Genomic DNA, 11,857 nt, shown 5'->3' with positions numbered 1-11,857 from the left:
CTTTGTTGTTTTTTTTTTACACTAAATCTCTCAATGAAAGGTTTTACACTACATTTCATGTAGTGCCTTTCACTTTCATGTTTTCCTCCAGCTCTTGCACCTGGTCACAGCACAACGATGTGTGGAGCAGGAAAGGACACCAGATAAACTTTTGTTCTTTTTCCCCAGGCTTCCACATAAAAATACATACATGTACTACGTGTTACAGCTTCTCCCATACAAAGTCATGACTGGTGGTTTGTAACACTTGCCATGAATTACTCTGCTCCTCCCTCGTTACAGCTGTTTGTATTGAAAGAACAGTAGTTTTACATATGCTGTGACTTCTGACCCAAGTGCAGCCTTTTCCTTTCCCTTGCTACAAAAACTGGCACTGAGGCTTAGTCACATTGAATTTATGTGAAGTTGGTTATTCTTTGGTGTTTTTTTATTATTTTAAAAGAACAATGCTCAAATTTTTATGACAGGATTGAACAGCAGGCCAGGAAAAAAATGACTTTTGCTTTGAAGCAAGTTACCGGTAACTGCAAAGAATATGAAACTGTCATCTCTGGCAGCAAGTATGTTGCATAGACTTAATCCTGTATTTCAGTGTCTAGTGGATCTAAATTAGCCTCATTCATCCTGTGTACAAAGTCACTGGTGATTAAAAGCTGACAACCTAACTAAAAGTGCTTTAAAGCATACACTGTAGCTTTCATTTTTATAAAAAGTTGACACCTACAAAGAATAATTTAAAATAATCTCAGATCCATCAAAATTTCAGTGCAATTAATATAATAATTTTATGGAGGCATTCATCTGTGTAACATTTGTGTCAATCACTCTGTCAAAATTTGCTATTAACTAAAATGACAGGCAGCTTGGTACTGACAATGTGTTAAATTTTGTTTAAGCAACATAAGGGACTTGAAGGGAGTATTTATCATCATCTTTAGAAACAAAATACATTTCCAGTTTAATAAAGGACTTGTTTTCCTAGGCCAGACCTAGTGTTAAACTAGTTCGACTAGTCATTTGTTTTGACATTTCTGCCTCATTTGTACATTGCTTCCCAAAAAATCCTTTATGACAGGAAATCTATTTTTAAACCTGATTAAAGAAAAAAAAGTACCATGTTGGTACTTAATTTGAACATGAATTTCCACTAAGGGCTACAGAATTACCCTCTCACCTGCTCGTACTCGCTTCTATCTTTTTATCGAGTTAAATCTACTTTTCCTTGGCTGATGTTTCAATTTTCCATCCTTCAGAGTCAGCCCCAGCATACAAAATTAAAAAGCAGTTTGGCACTCTCCTTCTGATCTTGTTTCACTTTAAGTATCTTAGTTCTAAGCTGTTTTCTAACTTTTTTTAATTCCCACAAAATCAGTTTGATTTCATCATCTTCATTCTAAAGGTCAAGGCATAGTTACTTAAACCTCACTTATGTTTTGTTTGAGTCTCCTTTACAATTGTTTTTTTCTACACTTAAAGCTTGTGGGATCTCATTTCCTCCAGGAAATACAGGCATTGTTGTGCAGAATGGTACAAAATATTGATCAGATCTAGTTCTTTGAAAATAATGGTCTCCCTGGCTGTGCTTTGGGGTTGGTTTGGGTTATTTTTGGACCAAGCTGTGTCGTTTTTCATGAAGCATAACTCACTAAATACAGCAGCTACCTACTGAAGTATGGCTGAAATTCATTTATTAAGCTGAGAGCACGTTTGTGGTGCTGTGGCCTTACAACCCTTCTTGCTGTCCTAGTTCTGTCGTTTCACGTTGCAGACTCCAGTGGGGGCTGTGGGGAAGAACCTGCCCTGGCTGTCTGACTGATGCTCAGGCATGAATGGAATGATCCAGTTGCAGCTGGAGATTTGGCTCTTTACTCCTTTTCCTACTTAACTTTAGTAATAATGTTAACTTTGGCCTCAAAGGCTTACTTGAATACAGAAACCAAATAAATACGAAAGCTACTGACAAATCCTTCCACTAGCTTCTGATTTATGGTTAAAGGTAAATGTTTACAGGTTGGGTTCTTTTGATAGAACATGGGTGCCAAAGTTAGTTCGAATGCAGGTTAAGGGTTGTTCACCTGTAAATTAAAACAACCACAAAAAAAAAAAAACTAAACATGTTCTTCACCCCTTCTGTTTGGGGGTTCTTGTGGTTTTGTGTATTTTTTTCTTGTACCAGAAGGCAGCAATTTATAATGTGTTTCATAGAGATCTAGTCTGGCACTGCAACCTTCCTGCAAAAAGTTCATTAATAAATCAAATTGCCCTCATATTCTGGTTACAAAGTTTATTTCTTTTTTTAAGATATTATAATATTTTACTGACCTGTCAAGTGTTTTAGATAGCTGGGCAAAGCCTACAAGTGTATACACCATGTAAGCATCTAAGAATACACCTTGTGAATGTGTAAAGTTCTGGGTTTGTCACTTAACCACAATCATTCAATTACTGTTTGAACAAAAGCTCCCTTTCTCTTCACTGACTTTGGCACCCACTTCACAGCACTGAAATCACTGTCTTTTGGTTTTAGGTATTTGAAGGCATGATTTTTAAAAATTATTTATCTATTTATTTTACTAGAAAGAACATTCAAAGGTGATTAGTTGAGGTTACTAACCAAGGCACTACCTTAGAACGGATTCCTTCAAAATAATGTTGCCGTTCAAGCTGTGCTCTGAAGTTTCACACTGCTTAGCTCATAACCTTAGAAAAGTTAACAGCTGTTAAGTCCACTATGGGGTCAGGTTTTGCCTCCCACAGAGACCCTGATCCCTGTTAAACTCCAGGAGCACCAGTCACACAGTCTACTACTGCTAAGGATAGGAAATCATTACCTGGTCTCCATCACGAACAAGAGCCAGCTTGAGTCTTCCCCTCATTCCCTTTTAAAAAGCCTTTACAATCCAGTACTTCGAGCTTGACTAAGGAAAAATGTTAATGAGTTTAGGCAGGGTGGCATTTTGAAATATTTGTACGGTCATTCCTCACCAGAAGAAATGAAGACAAACCTAATAAACCTTTAATAAGCACAGGGGAGAATTTTTAGACAAGGAAAGGTCGAAAACTTACTTAGTGTTCAGTACCAGACTGCTGTTAGGAGACAGCCATTCATCAGAAAGACAAACTGAAGGCTGGCTTAAATGGACCTAAAAAGCATTGCAACGCATGTTGGACACATGCGTGTGCATGTGTTCCAAGGCAAATGTACGGTTCTGCAACTATGCCAGTTACTGGAAGGTGATTAAGCACCTGAAGCCACATATAGAAAGCTAAACCAAGCTTAACCAGCAAAGTCTTTGAGGTTCATTCTAAAATTCGACAGTTTTGTTGTCAGCTCGGTGTGCAATGTAAGTATTGTTCTTCGCACCTGTGTGCAAGGGGAGAGGAGGGAGATTCAAGCCCCTGGGAGGTAAGAGGGGACATTGCTGAGAGGCAGCCAGTGCTGTCAAGGGACCTGTGTGGCTTTTTATCTGCAGAAATAAAGGGACACTGTCTAAGCAACTGGCCCTGTAGAGGCCAACAGGACAGGCAGCAGGTAAAGTATTCACTCGCTTTGCTTTAGCCATATTTATCATTCACCTGACACATTTTTCTTTGACAAAAAATGAGTGATATGAAAATAAATCAATACTGAACGTGACAAAAGCTGGCTCACATTCTAAGAACCACTTCAGACCTTCACAGGTTGGGTTTCCCCAGTACCTTAGTGCCGCAGAGGCAACAGAAATTCACGTGCAATTTTACAGCCTTACGCTCTTTCAAGTTGTTTTTCTTCACGCTTTGGTGGGACAAAAAAAAGTTAATATACAACATTATTAGGGTTTTTTTGGTTGTTTTTATAAAATTTGTCAAGATATCACAAAATTACACACACGAAAAGCTTAATCTGCACATTTTCCAATGAAAAAATGGAAGGAAATATCTTAAATCTATTACTTGTATATACAATTTCAATCCAAATTTACATTTGCATCATTTTCTTGAATAGCAAGAGGCATGGATCAAACACAGGATTGAGATGTGTCACTTCAGCACATTTATAGGATGTCATTTAAAATATCGGTGTGTGTTCATTTAAATTCATTTACAACAGGCCACTTACAAAAGGCTCAATTTTGTATTGAAATTGCATTAACTGTCGGGAAGGCCACTGCTAACAGATTCTCATTTACAATGCAAACATTCCTAATTCGTTTCATTGAGATTCACCAGACAACGGCTAAAGAATTAATGGACTTGTTAGAGCCTCTGAGATCTGATACAGGTTTAAACCCCCTCCGTGGATGTGCGGTCAGTTAGGACACCCTCAGGGGTTAAGGCATTTGTGCTAGACAGAACTTTTTACAGGTAGCTGAAGTGCTGCTGTTAACTAACTAAGAGCTGAAATTCTGCTCACCTACTCTTAGAAGAGGTAAATTACCCAATCAGTTCTTCTTGAGTCTTGAAAAAGTAATGAATTTAATAAGAAATTACAGGATATAAACATCCCCCTCTTTCAGCTACACAAATTAATTTGTATTTGACTAACTTACATTCAGTGAAATTGTATCTAGACCTGTTTGAAATTATTTAGGCTTAGCTAGCACAATTTAAGCAGAACTTCACTCAGATATTGCAGAAAAAAAAAAAAAGCAAAAAAATAATTTGACAAGGAATACTTTGTTTCCCTCCAAACTAATTTTCATTAGTTGAAATACGGAGGAAAAAAGATTTTAAAAAATTCTGCTTCTCCTGTTAAGAGTACTTCATCATTAGAGAATTCAAATGAAGACACCTCTCAGGCCGAGAATAATTTCAATAAGTCTGCTGTTTTAACAACCTGCACAAGCTGTAGATACTGTCTGTTAATTTAAGACACTATGAAATCAACAGATCCATTTCCCCCCTTTTTTTCCTGTTGCTCAAGTTACTAAGAACCAGTACTGAAGGAAATATCTGCAAAACTATCCCAGTTATGTCCACTCAAACTCCATACTTAATAAAATACTAACTATGGAGACCCTGAAAAAAAATAGAAACTATGTCTTTAAATAGAATCCAGAAATGCAGTTTCCTATATAGCTGCACATTCTCGAGTGTGCTTTTGCACAAAAACATACTTTTTCATAGTTACAGATTCAGGAGCAAACCAATCACATAGATCCTTTCTTTTACATTTAAAATTATACATATAACATCATCTTTTTTGCTTTGGTAAAATACAAATAATGAGAAAATCTGGGTAAAGAAAGCACAGTAAATACCACAGATATGTCATACCTTTTTTAAGAAATGTGAGCTGAAATGTAAGGCATCCCCCTTTGCATATGCAAGGAATGCAGTTCTTTGTAAACAAAAGCTTGAGGAAAGCAATACTGGAGCCAAAGAATCTTCCCTAGGATCCTTCTGATGATGCCAAAACCAAGAGCTACTCTCCTAGGGTAGGTGTTTTGGAACTAAATCCTGTGAAAAACAGAATCCAATCCTTTGTCTTCCCATACATTTTTAATCATGTGTTAGATTGGCTCACCTTCAAGATCTCCAAATTAAAACAGTGATGATGTAAAAGTCGATTCTCAGGGACGCAGGTTTGTCTTTAAGTCTATTTTTCTGGTACATCACTTTCTATAGATTTGGCGGCAGCATTGCTATGGCCTATGGATGCTTGTGCAGTATGACCAGCGGTGACACTTCCCGGTGCCCGGGACTGACAGGCAGCTGTGGGTTTAGCCGCAAGAAGCGTTTTAGAAGAATTAGACTGATGTCTGCGATGAGCTGAATCCTCAGATGTTGCAGCAACCGGTCTCTTTCTGCCAGATTCTTCACTCATAGGAGGCTGAAAATAAACATCGTCAACCTATTAAAGATTTTTCTGTAAGGACTGGTGGTATTTGCCTTTGCATATACTTAAAGAATCCCAAAAGACAGAGCATTCCATAATTAGGACCTCAGTCAGATCTATTAATCTTAGTTATTCAGTCAGGCCTAGTAATCTCAGTTATTCACAACTCATGGATGATATTCCAAAGCCTTCCCAGCTGTTTAGCTGGAAGTGCAAGTGCATGACATAACTAAGGACTTTGAACAGTCTTGCAGCATTATTTAATCATCGCTGCCCAAATATTTGCTAGAGCTCTTAGGAAATTAGGATCCCAGAGGCCGATGGTGAGGTAGTACTCCACAACCTGGCCATGAAAAGCAGGGCAGCACCGTACTCTGGGATGACACAGTTCAAGAATTCAGCATTCTACAGAAAGGACATGTCGAATTTGGCATATGAAGTCTCAGCAACAACGTCTGTCACAGTTCATTAAGAAAAGCCAGTTGGGCATTAATTCATTTGCCAAATTCCTCAACAGTGTCGAAGTCGTCAGTCTTTCCAGATGACAAACTATTTTTTGCTATTTATTTCATTACACAATAAAAAGCCATCAATGGAACCATATTTTGGGTCAAAAAAGAACCTCAGTTTACCTTGAAGGAAAAATATTTGTACACCCAATATTTATCTAAAATAGGCATTGAAACTTACATCCACTCTGAAGTCCTCCAGTCTCTTATATTTACTAAGGTATTCTTGCAGTTTGGGGTCAATAGCTGGAGTCTTGTGTTGAGAATATTTTAGATAAGCCCAAAATTTTTCCAGTCCATATAGCTGACCTAATAACAGGAAAAGATAATTTTACCAATTTATAAAGGTCAGACTTAATTAAAAACTTAGTTATTCACTGGTAACTATATGCTTAAGAGAACGGTAAAATAAAAAGAACATGAACAAAAGCTGCTCTTGGGTTATTTAACAAGTCAGTGCCAAGGAACTGGATTATCTCCCAACTGAAGTTACCCCAGTGTGAGCAGTGACTGGCTTATGATAATTACCAGCTTCATAGTCTCTCTTGGTTTCTTCTTGGAAATCCTTGAATATTTCTTGCCTGAACTTCTTTTCTAGGCCATAGCTGTAAAATCTAAACAAACATTCCAATCCGTACCTGTAAGAGAACAAAGAGGTGCGAAAATCTTACACATACACTCCCCAGAGGATCCAAGTTTTCAGTGTGTCCTTGCATTTAAGTGAATGGCATAGCCTATTTTACCCTTCTCCTAAAAACAAAACAAAATAAAAAACTTGCTTTTCACAGCTATTTTTCATTGACTTATTCTTCTGTAACACCTCCACAAATAATCCAAACTGACTCAGGAAAGGCAGGTTTGTCCCACGGTTTTAACTTAAGAACTACAGACACTATACACACGTATGAAAGACCAAAAAAACCCAAACACCACAAAAACGAAAAACACAGCACATGAAAAACCCCAACAACCAAACACCCACAAAAACCCCAGCCGCGTAGGGCAGGCCTGTGTTCTCTCAGCAGCAGGGCTTCTGGCTCGGTAGGCAGCAACGCTGTGGCTTTGGCTGCCACACGGTCACCAGAGCTGCCTCAGACAGCTGGGACCTCCTGTTCTGCATTCACTGGCTGTCACCTTAGACCCTTTAAGAGCCTTCGGAAGTTTCTCCTGGTAAGTGTATCCCTGGATAATCGCAGAGGATCAAGACAGCTCAGAGCAGAGACAAGGTATTAGTAAAGCCACCCCTGCAGCTCAGGGTCTGTCGCTGCAGTCTCAGACAAGGTGTCTGCACTTTGCGATCTCCACGGCCAGTCCGGCCTCACTTGGCACTCAGAACGTTGGGCGACCTTCTCTCTTTGGTGAGGGAAATGGGCAGGGGGTGAAAGGAAGGGAATAACATCAAAAAGCTCCAGGGGCAGTGGTAATATCCTTTGGGGTCATTTTTCTGGTATTTTTGGAAGGCAAGAAACAGTCTGAACAAGCTGAATGAGGTTAAGAATGTCTTCACCTACGGAAAGACCAATCTCATGAGCATTTAGTAAGTACGGAGCTGACTTGTCACAGTCAAGTTACAGGATTTTGTAGAATTCGGGACCAGTTACAAGTCCGGAAATGCTGTATGTTTAGCTATTTATCTGCAGATCGAGAGAGGTCCTCCTTCCCCTCTACTCTACCCTGGTGAGACCCCATCTAGAATATTGTGTCCAGTTCTGGGCCCCTCAGTTCAAGAAGGACAGGGAACTGCTGGAGAGAGTCCAGCGCAGGGCAGCAAAGATGATTAAGGGAGTGGAGCATCTCCCTTATGAAGAAAGGCTGAGGGAGCTGGGTCTCTTTAGTTTGGAGAAGAGGAGACTGAGGGGGGACCTTATTAATGTTTATAAATATATAAAGGGTGAGTGCCACGAGGATGGAGCCAGGCTCTTCTCGGTGACAACCAATGATAGGACAAGGGGTAATGGGATCAAGTTGGAACACAAGAGGTTCCACTTAAATCTGAGAAGAAACTTCTTCTCAGTGAGGGTGACAGAACACTGGAACAGGTTGCCCAGGGGGGTTGTGGAGTCTCCTTCTCTGGAGACATTCAAAACCCACCTGGACATGTTCCTGTGCGACCTCACCTAGGCGTTCCTGCGCCAGCAGGGGGATTGGACTAGATGATCTTTTGAGGTCCCTTCCAATCCCAAACATACTGTGATATGCGAACAGTTTTTTGGTATTAAAATAACACGCGGACTGCTATTTTAAAATTTTACAAAGAGTCAAAGCTAATACTAAAAAAGTTCACCTCAGATATACATAAACTTCACAGTCATGAAGATGAATGGTAAGACCTCAACAGTTTTTAACTTCCAGAAAGAGCTGAATACCTGTAGTGTTCTTTTGCATCGTCTAGAGCAAGTTGTCTGAATTCTTCATACATTTTCCTGTTAAAGTGATCTCTCAGGAAAAAGGACCAGAAACGAAAAAGTGTGTTCATTTCTTGGGACTGGCCAATTCCCAACCGTTTCCTCTCTAGTGGGGAGGGAAAAAAAGAGCTATTTTTAATTTTTCAGCAGAATATTTTCAGGTGCTTTCCCATTAGTAATACACACACAAGATCTTCAAGTAGCTTAAGTTAAAATTTGAGGGTATTTTTTTTTGTCAGGGAATTTAAAGTTAAATGCAAAGCAGAGTTCTTTTCCTTCCCAAGAAAAAATTAAGAATAACAAACAATGTGGAGAAAGCTGGTAGCAGATGATACCTCGTAACTTCTACCTAAAATTTTAGGATGCGCCTTTTAGCAGCTTACCCGCTAGACACCTTCGACGATATTTGTGGTACACGTGTTGAGTGAAGCCATTTTCCTTTAACAGTTCATGAGAAGGATGCTGAAACTTTGGGAGAGAATTTGGGGTACACCCGTAACTTCCTGCTAGTGGAGCTCCTTCTGAAGGCGAAGCATTGGAACTGCTGAAGTACAACAAAAACACCACAATACATTTTTGCCCAAGCAGTGCTTTTCTACACTATCAGTTTTCAACCATTCTCATCAACACAAGAGCTGTTAGAATAGTGCGGTCACCTGATGACCACTACAATGTGTGCCTGGGGTCCCACGTGCACCTCAAGAAAATCACATTCTGTGCCAACATGTCAAAAAACAGGGCATTTTGGACAACAAGAGTGAAACATTCCTGTAAGGCTTGATTTTTAAATGATCATTTAAAGGCAAGCAAAATGACTGAAGTGAACATCAGTACATCAAGCAATATTACTGCTGCTATAGCATGGATCCAAGAACACTGCGAGAACAGTCTAGTTAGCTTACTTCCAAACAGCCTTGTATTGTTTTTTCTTTCTTGATGGCTCTTTTCTTGCTTCCATTATATTGACCACAGCCTGTTTCTTCATTAGCAGTGAGAACTAATGACATTGCAACAAATTTTCTATGACAAAGAAAATTTACCTCACAGAGGAAGTCCTGGGCCTGTGGTCTCTGGAATCCATCACCCAGCCAACGTGACACTCTAAAGGAGGATTTGTACTGTGTCGTGTTTTTCTTTTTCTTGGAGCCTAAGAAAGTAAAAGAAGTATTTATTTCCCTAATTTGATTTCACTCATTTTCTCCCTCTTAAAACAGAGTTCTAAAAATGCTATATTCTATCTAACACATTATAAAGTCACAACATTCCAGTCTCATCATCTAAATATTCATCTTTCAAGTTTCATGATCTAAAGATACATCTTCTGTAACAAATTGAAAATCTTCAGACTTTACAGTTTTTCATCAAGGACTTTTAAGAAATGTTACAAAGAAAACTCAGAAACCACTTTGTAGAAATAAAAAAAGAATTCATATGGTAAATATTTTTAAGATAAACAATAAAAAAGTACAAGTGTTTCATTTTTTGCCTTTCATGATTGTTAAATTGTATGCACAGACATAAATTTTACAAGCTTTTTCTGGTTTAAAAAAAAAATATCACGTCTTTCCATTTACCTTTGCATCAACAGATTGTGCTTCTTTAACAACAGGATAGAACCTGGGCGTTTTGTTGGGATCCTGCAGCCTTGGGGTGCGAGGTGTTCGTGGGGTGACGCCAGGGTGAACGCAGGGAGAATCTGGAACTGCTGTTGGCAACGATCGAGCCATTGCTGCTCCTGGCGGTACTTCGATACTTGACAGATCAGAAGCCATCTCCCCTGCTAAATCTGTAGGCAGGAAGGAAAAACCTCCATTTTCAAGACAAACTTAGGATTTCAAAGCCTAAACTCCCCTAGTATCTAGTACCTTAAAGGCCTGTTGAATTTCAAGGGAACTACACCGTTCACAAAAGGACAGTTGAAAGAACAAAAAGCACTTGGTGCAGAAGCAGTACAAACTGACTGCTCAAAACTATGAAATCAGTATTTCAGGCAGGCATTTGCTAGAAAATTCAAATCTATTTCTTTCTTACTTGTTTGTTCTTTTCTATTCACATTAGCAAGGTAATGGAAAGTAAACATTTGTGAAAGTGTAACCACCTTCTTGCCTTTTGGTGAGGTGGTTTTCTTCAACTACTTTAAAGATGCTATTAGCATGTGTCCTAGTAGATGTTAATAATAATACCATATCAGAAATACCTTGAAAGATAAGGTTTGAACATTGTGACTGCTCAGTAATGTTATGATACAACTAGAAGATTCTTCTAACCTCCCTTCCTTCTACTCCGTTTCCCATAAAAATCCAAGTTTCTAGATGTTTCACAATGTTCCTACCTATTACTTTACACATTGTAAATGCCAAGTTACCCAGCAAGGACCTGGTGTTGGTATATGGTGACAAGAAGACAGAACATTGCCTGTTGATGCTCATATATATCCTGAAAAGTCCTAGTAGCAGCTTCTTCTAATGCAACGGAAACCATGGTACTGATAAACAGCTGATTATGTAAAAAATTAGAAAAAAATAAAAAAGCCCCTCAGACTGAACCAAAATTAAAATATTACCCAGGCAGAAAGAGTTAACACACCTACAAAATGATTCTCCAGTACAGGGATTCTAAAAAACAAAATTTCTATTACTTACCTTTCTGTAACCCTGGAGGTCCTGGAGGGACTTCTTGGGTTGGATCAGCAATCGGTTCTGGTGCAAGATTATAACATTCTTCTTTGCTAATGAGATTTAGCTTCTTAAAGTTCTCGATCTCTTGCTGAATTTAGAGAAAGCAAATTGTAAACACAAATCACGGCAACAGATATCATCTTGAGCAATGGGTGAACTTCATAGAAGAGAAAACAAACAAGCCAGAATTGACAGGCAGCTACCTGCACACAGCCAGCACAGATTTTGTGTAAGGAAGATGGAAGCAGTCTCCAGCACACACTGTCAAAACGTTGCCATGAACACTGTATGTAACCTTCAAAAAGAGCTCATGCTGCTCTAGCTACAAGAAACAGTTGTACCAACAAATGGGTGAATGGAGCCAGGTAAGGCCGACTACATGGGATTGTTCACAGACAAACAGGAACAAGATATAACTGAGATCCTGTCCCTTGCCAAGCCCAAAAC

General features: G+C 39.0%; 1 protein-coding gene across 7 annotated transcripts in view; it reads right to left on the bottom strand.

The window, feature by feature from the left end:
- Positions 1-21: 21 nt before the first annotated feature.
- The window catches only part of LARP1B (La ribonucleoprotein 1B), a 37,663-nt gene continuing 25,827 nt past the window's right edge, over positions 22-11,857 (bottom strand). For 6 of the 7 annotated variants that reach the window (XM_082051818.1, XM_082051820.1, XM_082051821.1 and 3 more), the window contains 8 exons: positions 11,375-11,498; positions 10,307-10,518; positions 9,773-9,879; positions 9,116-9,276; positions 8,694-8,838; positions 6,856-6,965; positions 6,509-6,636; positions 22-5,812 (listed from right to left, as the gene is read on the bottom strand). In XM_082051818.1, the coding sequence (XP_081907944.1) occupies positions 5,579-5,812; positions 6,509-6,636; positions 6,856-6,965; positions 8,694-8,838; positions 9,116-9,276; positions 9,773-9,879; positions 10,307-10,518; positions 11,375-11,498 (1,221 nt within the window). In that variant the 3' untranslated portion in view covers positions 22-5,578. The remainder of the gene's footprint in view (positions 5,813-6,508; positions 6,637-6,855; positions 6,966-8,693; positions 8,839-9,115; positions 9,277-9,772; positions 9,880-10,306; positions 10,519-11,374; positions 11,499-11,857) is intronic. The other variant, XM_082051819.1, reaches the window with a different exon arrangement.

Source organism: Streptopelia decaocto, assembly GCF_964273445.1.
Source record: "Streptopelia decaocto genome assembly, chromosome: 4".
Taxonomy (NCBI): Eukaryota; Metazoa; Chordata; class Aves; order Columbiformes; family Columbidae; genus Streptopelia; species Streptopelia decaocto.
The sequence above is the reverse complement of the archived record's forward strand: the minus strand, read 5'-3'. Positions and strand labels throughout refer to the sequence as shown.